This window comes from Phacochoerus africanus, chromosome 6 (assembly GCF_016906955.1).
Source record: "Phacochoerus africanus isolate WHEZ1 chromosome 6, ROS_Pafr_v1, whole genome shotgun sequence".
NCBI classification, from domain to species: domain Eukaryota; kingdom Metazoa; phylum Chordata; class Mammalia; order Artiodactyla; family Suidae; genus Phacochoerus; species Phacochoerus africanus.
In genome coordinates, this window is record NC_062549.1 from 92129837 (window position 1) to 92152666 (window position 22830).

Consider the following 22830-nt stretch of genomic DNA (forward strand, 5'->3'; position numbering starts at 1 on the left):
TGTTTTCGTTTGGTCTTAACCATGCTCAGTCCTTTTTCCAAAGGTCATCCTGTTCTCTGTGATGGTTGCCAGAGATTTTTCCATCAAATGCATCATTTAATCCACAATAAGGAGAAAGGAAGAAGCTGAGCACACTCACCCCCACTGCTCAGATCCACTTTGCAGAAGCTGTGCACAGCATTCATCAGACTGCAGTCATATAACCACAACCAACTAGAAGGGTCCCTAAGAGATGTAGCTTTTATTCTTCCCAGCTAATTATTAAGGAGTTGGTTTCTTCTAGAGAAAGTGCAAAGTAGATTCTGGGAGACACCCAGTAGTCTCTGTCATATAACTCCACTTGGCAATTCATCTAAGTACACAAATGTATAGTTGATAAATTGAATAGGTCCCCTGGAAATAACATTGTTCAAAGACCTTGGGTGTTTGTCTCAGGACACTTTATAACCATATTAGAACTCATTCTCACTTTTAAATAATTCCCTTTCTGAAGTCATATCTGGCCTTCTCTCTAAAGTGGAGTTGGTTCTGCATATGGGGATGGAAGGAATTGTAGGGAGGCTAACAAGTGCTTCTGTATTAGAATAAATTAGAGTATATCTCAAGAAGAATCTTAGTCCTCACTAAAGATAGGTACTGGGAGCAAACCTGACATTTCAAACTAACATTTGAGTAGATCTCAAAAAGCTACTAGAAATTTCCAATTGCAAATTTCACCTACAGCTCCAGTGAGTATTAAAGTTGCTGCTCTTCATCTAACAGATAATGAAAACCGTCTTACATAAAGCGTATGTGAGAGTACACAACCAAAGGTCTTTGCTACTAAAAAAGAATAATTCAAATTCATCCAAGATAAAAAATATTTACCGGAGGGAGAGCGGCCAGGGGTGAGGTTGGAGCGTGTCGTGATGAGGTGCTGCGTGGAAGGCACATGCGGGCCAAATGTGTGAATGGACGCGTGAATGTGAGTGCGCATAGTGCATACAAGGCGAGGGCGTGTGCCCGCCCGGGTCCCTCCCCGCCGCCTTGGTCCTATTTGATGGGGTTGTGACTCCAGCCCCGCGGGACCGACCCGAAATGAAAAGCTCATCTCCTGCGAAGCCTTGTCTTGGGGCGCTGTGCTGCGAGGCCCAATGGGCGGTGGCGATGCCGAGGTCCAGGAGCCCAGCCTATGGGGGCCGGCGCTCAGAAGTGATGAATTGATCAAATAGACGAGGCGGGGAAATAAAGTTTTAAAAAACAAACAAACAAAATAAAAAATATTTATGGAAGATTTAGAGTCTACTCATTCCTGAAGATTATGAAAGTCTACCATTGAGTTTGCCAGAACTTGAGAGAGCTGCACATATGGACCAGATACTGCGTATTGTGTAGAGTTACTTTCCCTGTCCTTAATTTTCAGCTAACATGATCTCCCTTTTTGAGACACTTAAAATAAACAGGCCAATGAACCTTGTAAAATATGCTGAAAGAACATTCTGAGAACATTGTTCACTGCACTGAATAGTTTCTTTCCTATGAGAACTGGTGGGAGAAATTTCCTTGTGGACTCAGGACCAGGAATAGTGACACTTTCCCTGAACAACTTATTTGTCTGTTTCTTCTACACATTGGGGATGCATAATTGATCCCGTATAAGTCACCTTGTAGTCCGCTAATAATTCATGACCCATAAATAGCCTACATATAATGTGTCATGACGTTTTATTTTTAAATCTACCACTTCTTGGTTTCATCTTATTTTACTGTCCATGTATTCCCTTGAATTCTATTCTTATATTATTGTTGATATATTTTTAATATTATGTACACTTTTGTAGACAATTTTCGATTATGTTTAGAACTAACAAGTTCTTGCAGATTTAAGCAGCTTGATGATGTGGAGACCTTAATACTTCTAAAATTTCAGGAAGATGCTGAAATGTTATTTTAATCTCTAGTGCCACCCAGTGGTAGAATATAGAGATTTATCCCGATCCGTAGCCTTTGCAGATTACAAAAGCTTTGATTTTCAGCCAGAGGGTTTTGAGGTTGCAAATATTTTGATTCTCTTCCTAGATATATAACTATTTTACACAATATTGTGTATTATGTGTTTCCCTAAGAAAGTATTACCTATTATGAAACATCCCAATTCAGTCTCTATTCTATACAGCATCATTGAATATTTTCCAATTATTGCCTTGTTGAGTCATATTTTGCTTTTGAAATCTTCAATGAAGATTGCTATTTATTGTCCTCCATTTATGGCTCATGAATATCATTTGGTCTGAGCAGACTTTGTAAGCTACTTGATTAATTAATTTATCTCCATTCCCTTCTCTTCTGCAAATTCTAGTGTATGAGTGTGTTATCCTTATATTTCTATATGTTCATGTAAAATGTGATGTTGTTTCTGATGAAGCAAACTAAAGACAACAGAACCAGATGGAAAAATATACCACGTTCATTGACTGGAAAAATAATACTGTTAAAATGACCATACTACCTAAGATAATCTACAGACACAATGCAATCTCTATCAAAATACCAATGGCACTTTTCATGAAACTAGGACAAATAATTTTAAAATTGGTATGAAGATGAAAAATCCCAAATAGCCAAATCAATCTTGATAAAGAGAAACAGAGTTGGAAGTGTCAGCCTCCCTGACTTCAGACTATACTACAAAGCTATGGTAACCAAAACAGTGTGGCACTGGCACAAAAAATGGACACATAGGTAAATGGAATAGAATGGAATAGAAAAGAAAACCCAGGAATAAACCCATAATCCATTAATCTACTGCAAAGGAGGCAAGAATATACAATGAGGAAAAAAAAGTCTCTTCAACAAGTGGTGCTGGAAAATAACAATTACTTGTTAAAAAAATAGTAAAATTAGATATTTCCTCACACCATATACAAAAATAAACTCAAAATGTATTAACGATTTAAGTGTGAGAACAAAAACTATGAAACTCCTAGAAGAATGCATAGGTAGAACACAATGTGACATAAATTGTAGCAATTTTTTTTGTATCTTCTTCCTCAGGCAAAGGAAACAAAAGTAAAATTAAATAAATGTAACCTAATTAAACTCAAGAGCTTTTGAACACCAGGGGCACAGAAACACAGAAAATGGTGCACTAAACAGGTCAAAGTGTTTAGTGATGTTGGTGTTTAAAGTCGTCCTGAAGCAAAAGGCTGAAGTGCTGTCGAGTGTTGCTATGTGCAAGGAGGCTGGGATAGGCCTCACAGAGAACAAATATGTATAGATGAGTTTGTTCAAGTGTGGGATATACAGTTGTGGCTGTGAGCTCACTGTTGGTGATCAACAGTGCAGTGATCCAGGAAAAGACAAGGAAATTCACTGATCTGTGTGTGGAGCTGCTCCAGAAACAGGAAAGGAGCTATACTTGTGGATTCATGAGATAATGGCTGGGTTTTGGGGGGTTTTCAGTTTGCTTTTAAAAGGAGAGTGGACAGCACAGCTGTGTGGTAGAAAGCCAAAGACATTTATGATCCCATCACCCAGTGTCAAGAAAAGGTTAAACACTTCTCGGCTGTGTTTTATTATAAAGAAATATTGCACATGAATATAACTTGTTTTGTTCCCATTGTGGTACAAATGGGATATCAGTGGTAATGAACCTGACTGATATCCATGAGGATATGGGTTCAATCCCTGGCTCTGCTCAGTGGGTTAAACATCCGACGTTGCCATGAGCTTCAGTGTAGGTCACAGACACAGCTCGGATCCAGTGTTGCTGTGGCTATGGCACAGGCTGGCAGCTGCAGCTCAGATTTGACCCCTAGCCTGGGAACTTCCATATGCCATGGCTGTGGCCCTAAAAAAGAAAAAAGTAAGAAAATAACTTATTTTGAAATAAATATAAACACATATAAAATAAGGCTATGTATTCATTAATTGACAAAAATGTTGTGACCAGAAGCTCACTGGAACCTAATCTAGTTGACCAAAATGTTGTGACCAGAAGCTCACTGGAATCTATATAGTATTTCCCCAGAAGCAATGGCTCAGTTTTCTCTAAATTGGCACTTCCAGTGATTCTAACACAATACCCAGAATAGCGAGACTGTGTTCTCTATACAGATCCTTGCCTTGATCTGAGGATCGACACTCTGGTTCTCTTTTCTGAACCATCTTTTTTCCTCCTCAGGGACACATTCCCACTACTATCTCTCAGGCATCATCCATATCAGGGCTTCTCAAATGTTAAAGCCCCTGTGACCCCCCTATTGATTTTGCTAAAATGCAGATTATGACTCAGCAAGTCTAAGATGAGGTCCACGATTCGATATTTCTCATAAGCTCCAAGGTGATAACTATGTTCCTTGTTCTTGAACCACCCTCAATTGCAAAGACTTACGTTCTTCCCTCCTTTTTCTGTTAGAATACTTAGAGTAATATTTTCACACCAATAGGTTGCTATAGTTAAATAATAAGAATGGTCAGAGGCAAAATTGTGTTTGCCTCATACACAGAGAAATCCCTAAGGAAAGTGCAAATCTCTTGACCAGGTGAGAAGACTCTCAAACAGACGAGCAGCAAATATCTCAACTGCTACAAAGATGGCAGGAAAATAATTTTTAAAAGGCTATAAAACTTGCATAAATTTAACACAGAATTTTACTGAGAGCATATTACATGCAAGTAAGATATTTCGCCAAGGATACAAACAGTAAAAACACTTGGAATTTGCTCTTCAGAAGGTTGAAAAATTAGGAGAAAGGGAGTCTAAACAATAGTAAGAAAGGGTCTAAAGTGAGAAGTAGCTTTAGCAAAGTCCTGTTACAATGTGGTGGGAGATCAGTCAAGGCAGAGACAGCTTCCACTTGTGAATCAGGGAAGACCTCTGGAGGAAGTGACATCTGATATAAGCCTGATAATCTACTTGACTTTGAAGACATAAAGGTCCCTAGGACATCATGCCATAGACAGTTTAAATTTTGAATTTTCAAGTCCCATAATGCAGGTTAGAACAACAAATCCTGCAAAATCACATTTAGCTTATGTTGACTATTGATCATTAAGCAAAAATAAACAACAACTAAAGCTGTACAAGGAGAATTGAAAGGACGGAGTGACTGTGCTGTGTTTAGATACATCCCTGAGCTCCTGGGCGGCTGGGATCTCATTCCAAGCGGTGAAGAGCACTTGAAGGGTCACAGTGTTTCCTGGGAAGAAAGAGATGGGAGTCACTCTACCCAGGGTGCAGGTGAGAATTGAGAGATGAGAGGGAAGGGAGATGGGAGGAGGAGAAAAGAGGAGAGAGAAAGGAAAAAAAAAAAAAAGATGGGCAGACAAGTGGGGAGTTAGGGGGAAAGCAAGAAAGATGGACACAAAGAACTCACCAGTGCTTCCTATGCCAAAATGCAAGACCTATCAGGAGCACCAGGGGCACAATCACTGCCAAGAAGATCCAGCCCATGGAGCTGTGTTGTCCTGTGCATTGGGGCACAAGGGTGTCATTTACAACCCAATCCCCCACCCCACTCTACTGCACTCCCCTGCTCTTCCTTTGCTATTCAAGTATTTGCCTCAACAATCTCCTTCCTCCCTATTTCTTCTCTCATCCCAACTCAAAGATGAATGCTTCATCTAACCCTCAACATCTTCCTATATCTCCAGGGCTCTCATTCTCAACATCCATATTTCTTATCTTTATTTTTATTCTTTTTGGGTCTGGAGTCCCTAGAATCCCACATTTTCCATCTGGCTTTCCTGCTCTGGTTGAAGACCACTCACTCCCATTCCCAGCTTGGCCCCAGTTCTTTCTCACCCCAGTAAAGGATGATGTCCTGGCCTTCTAGGCTGCTGTGCTTCACTCGGCAACTCAAGCCAGATGCCTCCCCAGCCGCCACATCCAGGGTTACTCGAAGATACCACGTCCCATCCGCATTGGGCAGGATGTCACCTTGCTGAGTGCCAGGCTGCTCCTGCTCACCCCGCATCCACATCACCCAAATAGGTTTTGGGTAAAAGCCAGAGACGTGACAAACCAGCATCAGATGGCCAGGACTGGGATTGGGGCCAGAGGACAGCCAGGCCTCAGGTCTTACTGTGAGAACAGGAAAGATAGTCAGGGAGGACTCTAAAGCAGACTTAGAGGTTCAGATCTTCAAGTCAGTTTAGAGGGACACAACTTTCCCACATCTAAGAATCTGTTACCCATTTTCCCCTTTTCCTCTTGGCTCCTTCATATCCTAAATTTGAAGGGCATGGTGGGAAGATTTAATTTTAGAACAGAAAATTCATGGAGGGAGGGTGCAGGACTGACCTTGTCGCTGGAGATCTGCCTTCCCTGCATCAAGAAGACCCAAGACAAAACGTGGGCAAGTGTCACTGAGCAACTTCTGTATTATTTCCAGGGTGCCTTGGTACAAATTGAATAGTTTGCAGACAAGCTGAGCTCTAGTTCCCCCTTTTGGAGAGGGCAACCATGAATTCTTCTGGAAGCTGGCAAAGTCGGATCCTTGATAAGCAATCCTCACAAAGCCTACTGAGGTTTCACCATGGTACAGGTCACAGCCTCCTGCTATCTGTACATCAAAGGGATCTGGTGAAGAAAGTTGTAAATAGAGAAGAGGTAGTGAAAAAGATAAAATGAAATGAGTTGAACCAAAAGATGATAAAAGCAGAGGAAGGAGTTTACAAGATTTGAGGGAATAAAGCAAAGTTTTATTTCATCAGAGCTTCAAAGAAAGGGGAATTGATGGTAGTTGGAAAGTCAGGAAAGGATGAATGCAATTAGGAAGGGAGCGAAGTGTTTGAAGAAGGCAACATAAATGGTGTGGGCAAGAGAACAAGGAAAGGTAGTGTGAGAGAGTGGGGGTTATAATAATCTAAGGTGAATGGAATGCAATGGGTAACATTGAGTGCATAGACAGAGATTGTTGAAGAGATTGAATAAGAGATAAAATCACACTTTGAGCCGATGGCAGAGTGAGGAAGCTGAGGGCATCTGGTCAGAAGCCAGAGAGAGGGGTGGTCACAGGTGACCACTGATAAAGCACAAGCCTGCAGGCAATGAGAGAGGAGTTTGTAGCCAGTCTTGAACCATTTAAGGAATCAGGGTCTGGATTATACTCCTTGACCGAAAGTATATGATTGCAATCTACGGTGGGACAGGAGTGAGTGAAAGCTGTTTCATAGAGAAATAAGAAACTAATTGACACACACACACACAGCTCCCACCATATCCCCACTCCCTATTGAGAGAGCTGAACTTACATTCAAGCTTCCATTGACTGGCATGATTGAAAAACGCCTGAACAAATCTAATGAAAAACATACGAAGTATATGTTCCGATTCCATCAGATCCTCCCTGCTGAAGTTGCCCTTGGACCAAGGCTGCTGGTAAATGACTATGTCAGATTTCCCTTCAACTCTGTGAGTCTGCAACTCTCCCAACCAAGCTGAACAAACCTCTTCTTCCCAGGAACGGTTGTAAAAGGATGAGATCCAGATGATTTGGAAGGAGATTGGCTCCTGGAAGCCTATGGGAAAAGAACAACTAGAATTAGAAGAGGCATTGGAAAGGAGAGAGAATGGAGAAAGAAAGAGGGGAAACTTGGAGTCTGGAAGAAAGGATGCATAGATATCTCAGCAGACATTTGCCTGCCCCAGGGCCACATGCATATTATACAACTTTGAAAGAGCACAGAGACCTGGAATCAGGAATACTCAGAATGGAAAGACACTGACACTCTCACTATCCATGTTGGGGGAAACACACCCCCCCCACACACACACACACACTCACACACAGAGACACACTTTCTTGAACAGAGTCCTTACCCTCTTCATTGTCACCACCTGGGAGGAGAACCAGGAGCAATGGAAGTTGCAGAAACAGCATTTCATTTGCAGATGTTCTTCCTCTCAGAAAAGTTTGTCTTTGATTTCTGTTCTAAACAAACCTACCCCACAAAACTTCTATTCTGACTTCCTTCTCCTACCAACAGACAAACCTTCCCTTTAGTCACTCTGTGGGATTAAAAAAAAAAAAGAAAGAAAGAAAGAAAGAAAGAAATGAAAATGTGTTCTTTTCCTAAACCCTGGACAACCTACTCAGATGCTCATGTTCCCTCCAATTCTGACTCTCTTCTCTAGCTTCCAACTTCTCTCCTTGTCACCAGTGACTATCCTGTTCACCTTCCCCAAGTTTATCTGCTATGGACCATATAGTGTTGAAAAGCCAATTTACCTATAAGGCCTTTTTTCTCATTCATACAATCAAAGCATGAAACTATCTAATGTCTAATGCACCCTATGTAATGTCCGCATGCCCCTGCTTTTTTCTGTGACTCTGTCCTTCTCTTGCCTTTTTTGAATATTTCTTCAAATACTCTCTTCCTCTTTCTGACCCTCACTCCACCTCAGTCACATCTCTGGCTTCTATTGGTTGCTTTATTAGCGTTTCCAGAAGTCCCAATGATTGCCCATAAAACAGTATAAACTGCCACCAATTCTCCAAGTATGTAGACAATACATAATCAGTGGTTGTTATGGGGTAGGGAGTATGGGAGAGATGGGTATAACAAGAGTATTCTTAGAGTAGTGAAAAGTACTGAAAAATACATGTCATTACACATTTGTCTAAACCCAGAGAATGTACAATACTATGAGTGATCTCTAATGTAAACCAGGAACTTTGGATGATAACGATGTGTCAATGTAAGTCCATCAATTGTAGCAAATGTGCCACCGTGGAGTACCTTGATGGTGGGGGTGGGGGGCAGTGTGTGTGTAGGGACAGGAGGTGTATGGGAGCTGTGTAATTTCTACTCAACTTTACTGAGACCCTAAAACTGCTCTAAAAAAAGTCTATTTTTTAAAATGGCAATCAAATAATGTTTGCAATAGAACACACAAGACCAGCGCTTACATGCAGTCCTGTGAGTAAGATGAAAAGTGATCGCACTGTGATAAGGATTTTTGTAGTCTGCACATTTCTAAAAGAGAAGACGGAAACAATATTAACTGAACTTATTCTCTGTACCATGCTTTGATCAGGGTCCTTACTCGTGCCCCCTGAATTTTTTTTCCAAAGAGCTCATTAAGTCTGATATGCACTAGTTGAGACCCCTTATGTCTCTGAATGTGATCTCTTTTTAGGTCATGATGAAAAAAAAAAAGCATTCTGATCTGATTGCCCCTTGTCTGAAGAAGAGTTCAAATTCTCAAAGATAACTGAGCTTGGGTCAGTTTCAGAAGTGGTTCTGGCCACTTTTAAACAGCTCAGTCTATGAGTTGTTCCAGGGCTTCTGAAGAGACACTGTGAGTCCACAAAACTAAAATGTGTGTGAGATTTTACCTTTATTGAATTCTTCAACTGGTATTCTTATGAATTTAGGAGTCATCTCTTTGATTCTCTTAGGTATTAGATGTGCAAGGACCGTGCTAATAATAAGAGCAATCAACAGTTGGGTTTTATTCTTACAGTAACTCCTGTCTGCCAACATAAAGTATCTCAATTCTCCCAGCAACCTTAAAAGTAGGTATTATTGGAGGTCTTGCCATGGCACAATGGGATTGTCTCTGGAGCACTGGGATGCAGGTTCAATCCCCAGCCTGGCACAGTGAGTTAAGGAGACAGCATTGCTCATATCTGATCCCTGGCCCAAGAACTCCAGATGCATGCCACAGGGCAGCCAAAATGGCTTAAAAAAGTGTGTATTATTAATTTTTTCAGTTTTGAGAATGAAGTGAAAAGGGGTGAGTTAAATGACACTAAATTTCACAACTGCTTATTTGTGGATTGTGGATTTGTGGAAAAGCCAAGTTTTTCTGACTGCATGTCCTTCTATATCATGAGCAACACTGAATGGTGCACTTGTGGTTCTGAGTTGTGGGTGCCCTCAGAGTCACAAGACATGAATCTTTATGTGTCTATGGTTGTGCAGACAAGCAGAGATGTGCAAATAGGCAGATGATAAGAACCGCTCTTTCTTTTTTTTTTTTTTCCAAGAAGGAAATGATACTGTTTTACCTAAAAAGGAAATGAGATTTTTTTTTTTTAATGTTCTGAAAGAGCAAACAAGTGTGGCAATACCTTCTTCTGAACTCAGATGGAATACACCCCTCTTTTTGGGGGAGGGTAAGTGTCTCTTGGGGCAAACATTTATCTTACTCTTCTTTTCCGCCTTTCACACTCAATAGACTTTTTTTCTTAAGCACAGTAAGGAAACTACAGTGTCATTTCTTGATGCTCTTACCCTGGATATCGAACACAAAACACATAATTTATCATATTTCATAAATTTACAGTCAAAAAAAGTAATTATAAAATCCAACCTCCATATTTTATATATTAAAAAATCATATCCAGTATTTTCGCCATAAACATCTTTGCTGCAAGCAGATTTATGACACAACAAATTGTCTATACAGCAATTTTGCCATAAAAGATAAAATAACTGTAATTCACCACAGTCTTTGAAAGCATTAATTATCCATTCTTTTTCTTTTCTTTTCTTTTCTTTTTTTTGGCTATTTCCATGGCATATGGAAGATCCCAGGCCAGGGATTGAACCCATGCCACAGCAGCTACCCAAGCCACTGCAGTGACAATGCCTTATCCTTAACATCCTATCTCCACAAAGGAAATCTTAATTATCAAATTTTTAGCTAATTTAAATACAACGGCTTATTCTATGATGCTGTTTTTACCAAATGTATCATGCAATATTAGAATTGGGAGGCAAATAAGAATCAAGCTCGGTTCCTCCTATCCATCCAAAAGAATGATCATATGATTTTTGCTAAATATAAGTCTTTTGAAAATGGAGATTTTTTTTTTTTCTATTTGACAAGGTGTAGACAGAATTTTTCTGTTTGGCACAGAATCTGGCTTGGATTATTTGGTGAAATATGAGCACTGGGCAGTGATGGAAAACTTAAATATCCCCCAGATGTGTACTGCCAATTATATACCTTATGTGTATTGATAAGAAATATCAGCATCCTTCCCCTGTTTGTTTTACTTCCAGGATAATGGGAAGAGACTTAGAGCAGATTTTTTTTTTGTATCATAAAGAACTTATGTCCAATATTAGGCCCTGAATCCTTAGTGACTGAATTTGAGAAAGGAAGTAGCACCACTTTCTCTGTTATACCTTAATACAACTCTAACTGTGAATTTAAACTCATTTAATTGTATTCAGATTTTTTTTATATTTTTCACTCTTCACCATAAAATATTTTTTACAACTTTGTCATTTAATTTTCTGTGTGTAATCATCTCCTTTTGATCTTTTTCATTATGCCCTTTTCTTTTATAGCAAAGTTTGTCTTATGGCCAATTAGTTGTACAGCCCAACTGCTTGTGGCAAAGATTCTCACGGCGAAAGGACTTAGGACCTAAAAACTATAAACCTTGGGAAAGTTGTGTGGTCACTTTGAGTCAGAGTTAGTTAGTGGCAGAGCCTAGAGTACAGCTCAGGCCTCCTGACTCCCAGTCCGCCTCCACGTGCCTCCTGGGACTATGGGGACAGATGCCCTCTGCCTGGTTCAGGCAAAGCTGGGGTTGGTGACTCCTGCGGGCCTGGAGAAAGGATTCCTAGGAGGGCTATTCCCCAGAGCTGCTTTTTTGACATCCTGGTCTGCATTCTCATATTCCCAATTAGTATTAATTGAGGGAGGCATGAGGAGAAAATAGGGACCTCCCGGAAGCTCCCCGCTCCTCATCTCAGACAGGGGGAGGCCTCTGCAGAGGGGATGCTGATCATTACTGAAGTTGAGGCTCTGCTTCATTAGGCAGGCACAGCCCCTCCCGGGACTAGTTCCCTTGCCTCACCCTCTGGCTTCCCCAGCTCAACTAAGCAGCTCCTTTGTCTTCTCATTAGCAAAGCTGTTAGCATGTTGCTCTGTTCCCCCGAGTTACTCAGAAGAAAAGTTTGTGGGAGGATTTCCTCAGCTGGGTCGGGTGGCACTCATGCTTCCCCGTGGGACGTCTAGGTAAGGCCTTCAGACAGGCTGTGCATGGTAGTGGTAACTCAGCAGTGGGTCCAAGGTTCCTCCGCTTGACCAAAGGGAAATAGGGGCAAAAGCCTGGGCTGGCCAAGGCTGTGGAAGTTCACTACAGCTGCCTGAGATCTAAGAAGGAGGGGAATATCTAAGATTTCTTTGGACACACAGTTCAAAGATGTCCAGGCTCATCTTGTGCTGTTGGGTCTCTAAGCAGAGGTGCCGTCTGGACTCCACCCCATGTACAGAATTCCTACAGACCCACACATTGGTGTAGTGCTTTCCTACTCACCAAGCGTTCTCACATTTCAGTGGTCCCTCCCCACTGAGGCAAGGCAGTGCAGGGTAAATATTATTATTCTCTGTTTTTCAAATAGACACCTGAGGCTCTAGGAGGCCACTCAATACAGAGACTGACTTCACTGTTAGGGGGTTTTCTAGCCCATATTAATTAAAATCAGGTGAAATGACATTCAAAATTGCTTTAGCTTAGGAATTCCCACCGTGGCTCAGTGGTCAATGAACCTGGCTAGTATCCATGAGGACCCGGGTCCATCCCTGGCCTTGCTCAGTAGGTTAAGGATCCGGCGTTGCTGTGACCTGTGGTGTAGGCCAGCAGCTATAGCTCAGAGTCGACCCCTAGCCTGGGAACATCCATATGTCATGGGTGCGGCCCTAAAAAGACAAAAAAAAAAATGCTTTAGCTTTCGGCCCTTGGAGACCAACCATCAGCAATTTAATTTGGTACCTATATATTTACTACCACCAAATAAGTAGCAGTGATAATAATATAGTACTATTTATGGAGTGCCTATATATATAGTGGGTATATAAACTTATACTACATGAGGAAACTGAGGCTCAGAAAGGCTGTGTGACCAGTCTTGGATCACAACAGAAATGATGAATCTGTGTTCTTGCATAGGGAGACTATTTTAGGTAAAGGACTAATATAGGATAATCTGTGTTCTTGCATAGGGAGACTATTTTAGGTAAAGGACTAATATAGGATAGGTAGGGAGATGGGTTCAATAATTAGTAACAGTGCAAAATGGATGAAAATGAAGGCATGCAAGGAGGAATAAATGGGAGACATAGATAACAGATTCAGAAAATGTTAGACCTTATCATTACCCTGATTTTACCTTCCCTGGACTGTGGCATCTGGACTCAAAAAACTCATCCTTAGTCTCTGAAAGTACCCCGTTTCTGTGTGAAACATGGCAGGAAAAGAAGATTGATTAATCTATCAGGGGTCTCAGACCCTGCCCCAGTTTCCCCACTGGGGGGTAGTTTTTAGTTAAGCCGCCATTCAGCCCATGATTGGTAGGGGGGAGTTTTTAGTTAAGCCACCATTCAGCCCATGATTCTTGGAGCTCAAGCTGTATGTCTGAGGCCCTAGTCTCAGTGACTCTTTCTACAAGGGCACTGAATTATTCCACCTGTTCAGAATGTTCGCTTGTCTATGTCTGCCGCAGGTAGGCAGTTGTCCTGGAACAAGGAATAGTCTTTCTTTCTTCACATTAGTTCAGCATTTACTGTGTAGCCATGGCAAAAAGTAGACGACCCAAAGCTCAGCCCTTCCCTGTCCCTCCCTTCTACCTGGCTCCTTGACCAGTTCCTCTGCTAAGATGGTTCAGTTCCACTCTCGCACTTTTTCAGATGCGTGAACTGAGGGCCGAGGAGGTGACACAAGCTTCCAGAGATGCACAGCTCCTTGGAGGCCAAAAGCTTGGTAGAAATATGTCACTGCGTGTATGTCCTTCATACAAATGTTCTCAACCACTTGTATAAAAATAAAATAGAAGAATTGCTGGACATGGATTCAACCCCAGATCCATTCCCGTGGGCTGGGTGGTCTTAGTAAGACTTCCTCAGCCTCATTCTCTCTTCTTCCAGGTGAAAAAGAGAGGATGAGGCTCTTTAATTGCACTTTTGCAAGACTTCTCAGAGAGAGCAGGATCTGAGATGGGTGAGGTATGAATATCCAGAAGAGAGGAAATAGTGTTGGTCCTATTTCTCAGTGTTTCCACTTTTTGACTATGTGATCCTGGACAAAAAAAGAAAGTAACTACTGGCTGACCTCAATGTTATCTCCCTTTTTAAAAAAATCAATAACAAAGTGTCCTAAAGATCAAATGAAGTAATACGTGTTAAATGTTCAATACACAGTTTAGCTGGAGGATGGGCAGTGTGGTGGTTAAAGCATGGAGTTTTTCATCTGTCTTCTGAGGGTGGAACATCAACTCCAAAATCTACTGTTGTGTGATCTTAGGAAATACACTTAACTTTCCTGTGCCTCAGTTTCCTGAGGACAATAATAGAATCTTAAATACCATATACATGTTTTCTGCAAACATTTCTGCAATGGAAATGTCTTTCCTTGAGAGTGCTCAGTTTCACACATATCTCACATTCTCATTAGGTATGACGTAAAACTGGTAACAACTAATGTGAAACATCTCCTTTTGACCTAATAGTCCAAAATCAACTCCTGGTTTTCATGATGTCTCTCTACACTGTTTCCCAAAATGCAAGACGCAATGTTCCATTCTGTTGGCCTGCTAAGTTTACAGTTTTTGAGCTCTGATCTCGGCTCTCCTCTTGTACCTCATTTCACAATTATTAGAGAAATGAAAATAAAAAATACAATGAGATATCACGGCACATCAGTCAGAATGGTCATCATTAACAAGTCAACAAATAAATGCTGGAAAGGGTGTGGAGAAAAGGATACACTGCTTCACCATTTGTGGGAACGTAAATTGGTTCAACCACTATGGAGAACAATATGGAGGTAGCTCAGAAAACTAAATATAGAATTACCATATGATCCAGCAATCCCACTCCTAGGCATACATCCAGACAAAACATTCTTTCAAAAGATACGTGCACACCTATGTTCATTGCAGCACTATTCACAATAGCCAAGACATAGAAACAAATTGATAAGTGGATTAAGAAGACGTAATACATATATACAATGAAATACTACTCAGCCATAACCAAGAAAAAATAATGCCATTTGCAGCAGCATGGGTGGAACTAGAGATTCTTATACTAAGTGAAGTCAGAAAGAGAAAGACGACATTTATATCACTTATTTGTGGAGTCTAAAATATGGCACAGATGATTCCATGTACAAAACAGAAATAGATCATGGCCAAGGAGAGCAGATTTGTGGTTCCCAGGGGAAGGGAGGGAGTGGGCTGGATGGGGAGTTTGGGGTTTTGGGATGCTAACTGGTTACGTTTGGAATGAATGGACAATGGGACCCTACTGTGCAGCATGGGAACTGGGTGTGACTGGGTCGCTTTCCTCTACAACAGAAATTAAATAAGCATTGTAAATCAACTACACTTTTATAAAAATAAATAAATAAATAAATGTATTTACATAGAGAATTCTCGCTATTCCAACTTCCCAACCTATCTTCACCTTCCTAGTCTTTATTCACCATGAGAGAAGACCACTTTAATAGTGTTTCCTTCATGATTATAGTGTTTTCTATGCCAAACCTAGAAGATAAGAATTTGTTATAATTTCCCATTCTTGAGCACAAGGCCTCATAGTGTGTATGTGGTTTCATCTTGGCTTTTTTTCTTGATAATAAATTTTGAAAATCTTTCCATTGACTTGTAGAGAGTACTTTCCCATTTAAAAAATAATGCTCTGTGGTTTTCCATTGTGTGTTTAATTGAACTAGTCCTCTATTAAAAGAATCTTGTGTTGCCCCAATATTTGGCTATTTAAATACATAGCTCTAACAGGAGTTTCTGTCATGGCTCAGCAGTTAGTGAATCCAACTAGCATCCATGAGGATGTAGGTTCGACCCCTGACCTCTCTCAGTGGGTTAAGGATATGGCGTTGCCATGAGCTGTAGTGTAGGTCGCAGGCGCAGCTCAGATCTGTTGTTGCTGTGGCTCTGGTGTAGGCCAGCGGCTACAGCTCCACCTGGACCCCTAGCCTGGAAACCTCCATATGCCATGGGAGCAGCCCTAAAAAGACAAAAAGACCAAATAAATAAATAAAATAAAATAATAAATACATAGCTATAATAAATAACCATGCATATACATCATTTCATATATAGGCACAGAAATTCTTAAAAATGTGACTCCGGGTATGTAATTTGGGCAAATATTCCTAAATTTTCTTCTTAAGAGGTTATACCACTTAGTTGTCAACAATGGATGAAATGGTATTTCCACAAAACATTTTTTACAAAGCATGTTTTAGAGCTTTTGAAGCTTTGTAAATACGAAAATTGAAAAATGGTAACATTGTAGTTTTAAGTTTCTGCTTTACCTCATTGTGTATGAGGTTGAAATTTTTTCTCATGTTTATAATATATATATATATATATATAGTCTTTCCTTTTTTTTTTTTTTGTCTTTTGTCTTTTGTCTTTTTAGGACCGCACCCACCGCATGCGGAGGTTCCCAGGCTAGGTGTCTAATCAGAGCTGTAGCCTTCGGCCTAGGCCATAGCCACAGCCACAGAAACTCTGGATCTGAGCCACGTCTGTGACCTACACCCCAGCTCACAGCAACACCAGATTCTTAACCCACCTGCAACCTCTTGGTTCCTAGTCAGATTCGTTAATCACTGAGCCACAACAGGAACTCTGATAAAATTTTATTTTTTATATAATTGGCTAATTTAAGGTTCTGTCTCTAAAACTCTGCAGTAAACATTTTAAGAGAAAGGATTCTGTTTTATACATCTCATTTTCCCCTGTTTCTAGCATGAGGGCTGGGCATAAAAAAAATGTTAAAAGACACATTAAATAAAGGAAGACATAACTGACTGTGATTTCACATATTTCTCACATTGCTTTACTTATACTTGATACAATTTTTCTAAATTTAACTTAAATTTTAAAGAATGCATTGCATAGAAATATAGCACGTACAATTTTAAAATCACTTACAATGGCACTACTTTAAAAACTATTCATCTATTCATTTCTAATATACACTTTTTTCAAATATCAGCATTGAAATTTTGAACACATTCAATCTTATTTTTTTTTCAAATAGCTTTTAAGCATATGTAATTTTAGATGTCATCTTTTCCCCATATGACTTACTTGATGGAGGCATGAGGACTTGTTCCTTTCTCTTGTTCCATTCCTGATACAGAATAAATGTTAGGTAACTACTCACTGCTGAGAGGTGATGACATAAGAGAAGAAATGACATTCTTGGTTAGGCAAGATCTATGCTTGGAAGCTTCTGATCCTTTCACATACATCTCTGCTTCTACACTACTGACTCTGGATAGTGTCTATAAATTCCTAAACTCAGGTGTTTATATCATATCAATAGCCTTCTAATCTACTCAGTTAGTGCTAAAAGATTAAGATACACAACTGGACACTACAAATGAAGAAAGATATCTGTTTTGGAGCCTGCCTCATGAAGAGGAAATATAGGCATATCAGTGTGATATGACTATACAGAGAACTAAAAATGAGTATTAAAGTGGCAACTCTGAGTACAGCATAGTTATTCCTTTGAAGAGTCTGCATAGATGGCTAATCTATACAGATATATGAAATAAGGGTGGAAACAAAGACTCTTTTGGTGTTTAGGATTGGGGAGGACCCAGTAATTTAGTGAAAGGGCAATTGAAACTATCTATTCTGGAGAAAGATCACGTATTTCCGGTGAAGTGGGATATAGGCTCATTGCTGGGTGAGACTGAAGAAAGCTCTCTTATTGTCCAAATACTTGAGATTTATTTTTCTCTCTTTCAATCCTGCAGTTACATTAGCACTCTCAGAAGCAAATATCTTTTTTTCCTTTTGCTGAAAAATCTCCAGCTCTCATAGAAGCTTCTCTAGTTGGATCTCAGAAGATTCAATGATTTCCTTCATTTCATTGTTGATATACTAGTTCATCTCTTGTGGTGACCTCTTTATCTTAAATTTAATCTAGTAAGTGTATAGTCTCCACTTTTGATTCTTAAAAAAAAAGTACTTTGGTTAACTGATTGATTCAAGGGCATTATTTCCAAAAGATAGATGTTCTTATTCTATTATTTTTCTGGATTCCATGACCATCCAAGTACATGCTCACAGTTAGAACTCAGCTGAGGTTAGAACCCAGATGCTAATCTCAAGACTTTTGATGAAAATATTGACCATCTGCCGAGAAACACATGAAAAGATATTCAGTGTCACTCATTATTAGAGAAATTCAAATCAAAACCACTATGAGGTATCACCTTACACCAGCCAGAATGGCCATCATCCAAAAGTCTACAAACGATAAGTGCTGGAGAGGGTGTGGAGAAAAAGGAACCCTAGTACACTGTTGGTGGGACTGTAAATTGGTGCAACCACTGTGGAAAACATTATGGAGATTCCTCAGAAAACTAAACATAGAACTACCATTTGATCCAGCAATCCCACTCCTGGGCATCTACCCAGAGAAAACCACGACTCGAAAAGACACATGTACTCCAATGTTCATTGCAGCACTATTTTCAATTAGCCAAGACATGGAAGCAACCCAAATGTCCATCAACAGAGGAGTGGATCAAGAAGATGTGATACATATACACAATGGAGTATTACTCAGCCATTAAAAAGAACAAAATACCAGCATTTTTTGCAACATGGATGGACCTAGAAACTATCATGCTAAGTGAAGTCAGCCATACAATGAGACACCAACATCAAATGCTTTCATTGACATGTGGAATCTGAAAAAAGGACAGACAGAACTTCTTTGCAGAACAGATGCTGACTCACAGACATTGAAAAACTTATGGTCTCCGGAGGAGACAGTTTGGGGGGTGGGGGGACGTGCTTGGGCTGTGGGATGGAAATCGTGTGAAATCAGATTGTTATGATCATTATACAACTACAGATGTGATAAATTCATTCGAGTAATAAAAAAATATTATAGCAATTCAACTGAAATCTAAGCAGCCTTAAAAAAAATCACACTTTGGAAAAATATATGTTGATGTGGGGAAATGCTTGGATTTCAAATGCAGTATATGTATTATGATTTTGTGTGCATGCATGGGAGTGGGGGGAGGGTGGAGAGAGAAACTAGAGGATGAAAGGAAAATAGAGAAAGAGAAAGAAATACAGGAATGTTACACCAAAAAAAAAAAGAAAGAAAATATTGACCATCTGGATATAAATAAAGTTCTTCATAGGAAAGAGGATAAGCCCCATTACGCAGTCTTGGGTAATAAATAATAACAGTGGCGAATATGTATGCAATGGTAACAATACTGGTAATGGAGTCTTTGAACAGTGCAGTTAGAGTATCAGATATTCAATAAACAATAACTGAAATAGTGAATAAATGATAAAGGACTTGATGAAGATAGAGATAGTTATGGGAGTAATGGAGGTGAAGATGTTCAGTACAGAAGTGATTGTGATGCCCATGTTGTTTGGGTTTATATGGTGATGAAGTTAGTGGTATCAGAAAAGAACCCAGATAAAAGATAAAACTCACTTCTGTGAAGCTCTATGTGCAACTCTCAACCTGTGCATAAGGCTTATACACAATGGCTTGTCTCTTCACATAGAAAGCTATGTGGAATGTACAAAAAGTTCTGGTGGCCCCAAAGAGGCAATGTCTCTGAGATTGGAATCCAGAGCCCAGCCTCCCAACTGAGGATTGCTGAGTTGAGAAAAGTCATTGGAGAAGTAGAGCTACTCTGCTCCAATTTCCTGTGCCCTATTTCCTGCCCCAAGGGAATCCTTACTGAGAGCTAGGCATAACCAGCCACCCCAGGGAACATAGCAAGGAGCCCCTCGGAAGCCAGTATTTTCAGGCACGTGATATATAAGTAGGGACTTATTATGTTGAAGTAAGAAGGACACTGAAAAATAAGCTACAAGATTCAATACCACCCGGTCTAATGTTCAAGGAATGGTGTAGCAGAGCTGAGAGGAGCCAAAGAAGAGGACTAAGAAATGTCTCTGACTTTTCCTTGGTGAGGTCTATTGGATGTGTGAGAAGAAAACTCTCAGGACATTACTGTAGATCTCCTACTTCTACTCTCATCTCCAAAATATTTTTTCGGCAGCTTTATAGAATCACAGACTATCAGGGATGCTGTGGCTTTTATAAGTTATCTACTTAAACTTCATCATTTTAAACAAGAGCAAGTTCAGGTAAAGAGAAACATAGGAAGGCTCGATGTTCATTTTAAATTAGTAACAAAGCAAGTTGAGAGAGCCAGTTCCCAAATAGAATGAGTTTATTTGGAGATAACCCTTCTAGACTGACACCGTAGGGTCCTGACTTCAACAATTCACACACACCCTCCTTAGAGACTTCCTAGTACATAATTCCCTTGGGGAATATTTCCTCAAAGATACTGTGCCTACTTATTGATTCTTTATGTTATCCATTCATTCTGGGCTTTGAGGGACTGTCCCCAGAGTGTTCACATTTCTTTTTTCTCCCACCTCTTCCTCCTTCAGCTCTTATTGAGAACATTCTTGAGTTTCAGAGAGGCTCCCTGAGGGTACAAAACCGTCATATTTTATAAAGTATTTGCCACATTTTTTCAGAGTTGAGTACAACTGATTATTGTATAAAGGGGATGTGGTATGGGGGGATGCTTTAAAAAAAATCACAACACATTTCATTTGGACTGCAAGGGTATGAGCATAAAAGTTTTCTCATCTCTTCTCTTTCCTGGTGGTATATTTGGGAGAATATCATGGGACCTAAGATTCTGGAGTCATATTCTATATGATCAGATAAGTGCTAGGCTGTGAAGCAGGAAACCCAGACCCCACTCCAACTCTGTCAGCAATATGCTGTGATACTATGCAAACCACTTCTGCCTTCTGGTCTTCAGTTCCTTTTTGAAAAGTGAGAGGAGTTGTTTTGATAACATGGAAGTTATTTTCAGTCTCATATGTTCTATCCTTTTTGATCAGGAGAAATTTCTCAAGAAGGAACCACAAGTGGTTAATTTTCTCACTCTACCCATTCCTACCTAGGAATCTTGGATCATGTCAACCACATGTGGACCCTCGGATTTTAATCCTTACTGGTTTCACTACAACAGGAACTCTATGAACTCTTTCACTCTTTTTTTCTTTTTTAATCTTTTTAGGGCCACACCCTTGGCACAAGGAAATTCCCAGGATAGGGGCCAAATTGGAGCTGCAGCTGCAGGCCTACAAAACAGCCACAGCAATGATAGATCTGAGCTGCTGCAACCTACGCTATAGCTCACAGCAATGCCAGATCCTTAACCCACTGAGAGAGGCCAGGAATAGGACCTGCATTCTCATGGATACTAGTCAGGTTTATTACTGCTGAGCCATCATGGAAACTCTATCTGTTTCACTCTTGGAGACACCCTGTGCATCTGTCTCCTCATCCTAGCAGGGAATTTGTTTGTCATTTTACTGGTTCAAGTAGATTCTGGGCTGTCTATGCTTATGTACTTCTTCACCAGTGTTCTCTCCTTCTTGGAACTCTGATATGTCAGCACCACAGTGCCCATGCTGCAGCACACATTACTCCATGGGCATTCACCCATCTCATCAGCTGTGTGCTTTATCCAACTATACTCCTTGGGCATGACTGAGTGCTACCTGTCGGTGTCATGGCATTGGATTGCTACCTTGTCATTTGTCACCCACTCCACTAACATGCACTCATAAGCAGATAGGTACATTATGGCTAGCACCAGCCACTTGGGTCACTAACTTATCAGCTAATCTCATGCCAGTCAGCCACATAGCCACTTTACCTTTCTGTATGAAAAAGTTCTGGGGAGAGATGAAATACAGAGTCACCACAGTTTAAATGTCCAGTTTGCAGCAACAACAGCAAATATGAGACATGAAAAGAAATAAGATAGTTAGATGTACATACTGAAAAAAAAGTAACTAGAAACTGTTTCTTAGGAAACACAAATATGAAGCTTACTAGGCAAATGTTTTAAATCATCTATTATAAACATGTTTAAAGAATTAAAGGAAACCATGTCTAAAAAAATCTTTTAAAAAGTGTAAGAACAATGACTCACCATATAGACTATCAAAAAAGAAATAAATATTATTTTTTGAAAACAAATCAAAACTCTGGAGTTTAACAGTCCAATTACTGACATGAAAAATTCACTTAATACGACTCCAAGTAAGATAAACTCAAAGATATTCATATCTAGACACACAATAATCAAACTGCTGAGAGCCAAAGATGGAATCTTATAAGCAGGAAGGAAGAAGCAACTCAGTACATACAATAGATCCTCAATAAGATTAACAGCTCTACAATATTATGTTAGTTTTACGTGTACAACATGATATTGTAAATCGATTGTACTTCAGTTAAATTTTTTTAAATTTAAAAAGATCAATAGCTCATTTCTCATTAAAAAAATGAGGATTAGACATTTTTTTCAGAGAACTAGAACAAAAAATTTTAAAAACTTTTATGGAAACAAAAAAGAATAATAGCCAAGACAAAGAAGCAACCTAGGTGTTTATCAACAGAGGATTTGATAAAAATGTGGTACATATATACAATGGAATATTAGTCAGCCATTAAAAGAATGAAATAATGGCATTTGCAGCAACACAGATGGACCTAGAGATTATCATACTAAGTAAAGTTAGACAGTGAAAGACAAACATCATAAATATCACTTATATGTGGGATCTTTTTTAAAAGGATGCAAATGAACTTATTTGCAGAACAGAAACAGAATCATAGACTTTGAAAACAAATTTATGGTAACCAAAGGGGACAGATGTTGGGGGAGGGATGGACTGGGATTTGGGATTGGCATATGCACGCTGAGGTATATGGAATGATTGGCCAACAGGGACCCGCTCAAGAGTACAGAGAAC

General features: G+C 39.8%; 1 protein-coding gene and 1 non-coding gene across 2 annotated transcripts; one reads left to right on the forward strand and one right to left on the reverse strand.

The window, feature by feature from the left end:
• Positions 1-861: 861 nt before the first annotated feature.
• On the forward strand, positions 862-1295 carry LOC125130178 (small Cajal body-specific RNA 2). Its single transcript, XR_007135678.1, has one exon. It is a non-coding gene; the product is annotated as a small Cajal body-specific RNA 2 (non-coding RNA).
• A 3318-nt stretch (positions 1296-4613) lies between these two features.
• Positions 4614-8342, reverse strand: LOC125129486 (T-cell surface glycoprotein CD1a). Its single transcript, XM_047784219.1, has 7 exons — positions 8214-8342; positions 7805-7993; positions 7237-7503; positions 6284-6562; positions 5786-6064; positions 5358-5448; positions 4614-5180 (listed from the first exon to the last, which is right to left on the reverse strand). Exons 2-7 carry the CDS (start codon positions 7863-7865, stop codon positions 5138-5140), a joined length of 1020 nt encoding a protein of 339 aa, XP_047640175.1. The 5' UTR covers positions 7866-7993; positions 8214-8342; the 3' UTR covers positions 4614-5137.
• Between the last annotated feature and the right edge of the window lie 14488 nt (positions 8343-22830).

What these genes read in the sequence shown, in the direction of transcription:
- LOC125129486 (XM_047784219.1), bottom strand. Translation starts at nt 7,865, where the DNA reads ATGCTGTTTCTGCAACTTCCATTGCTCCTGGTTCTCCTCCCAGGTGGT. An exon ending in GGCAGATCTCCAGCGACAAG is followed by an intron (nt 6,065 to 6,283) that starts GTCAGTCCTGCA and finishes CTGTTCTCACAG; the next exon opens with TAAGACCTGAGGCCTGGCTG. An exon ending in TTTTGGCATAGGAAGCACTG is followed by an intron (nt 5,181 to 5,357) that starts GTGAGTTCTTTG and finishes CTTTCTTCCCAG; the next exon opens with GAAACACTGTGACCCTTCAA.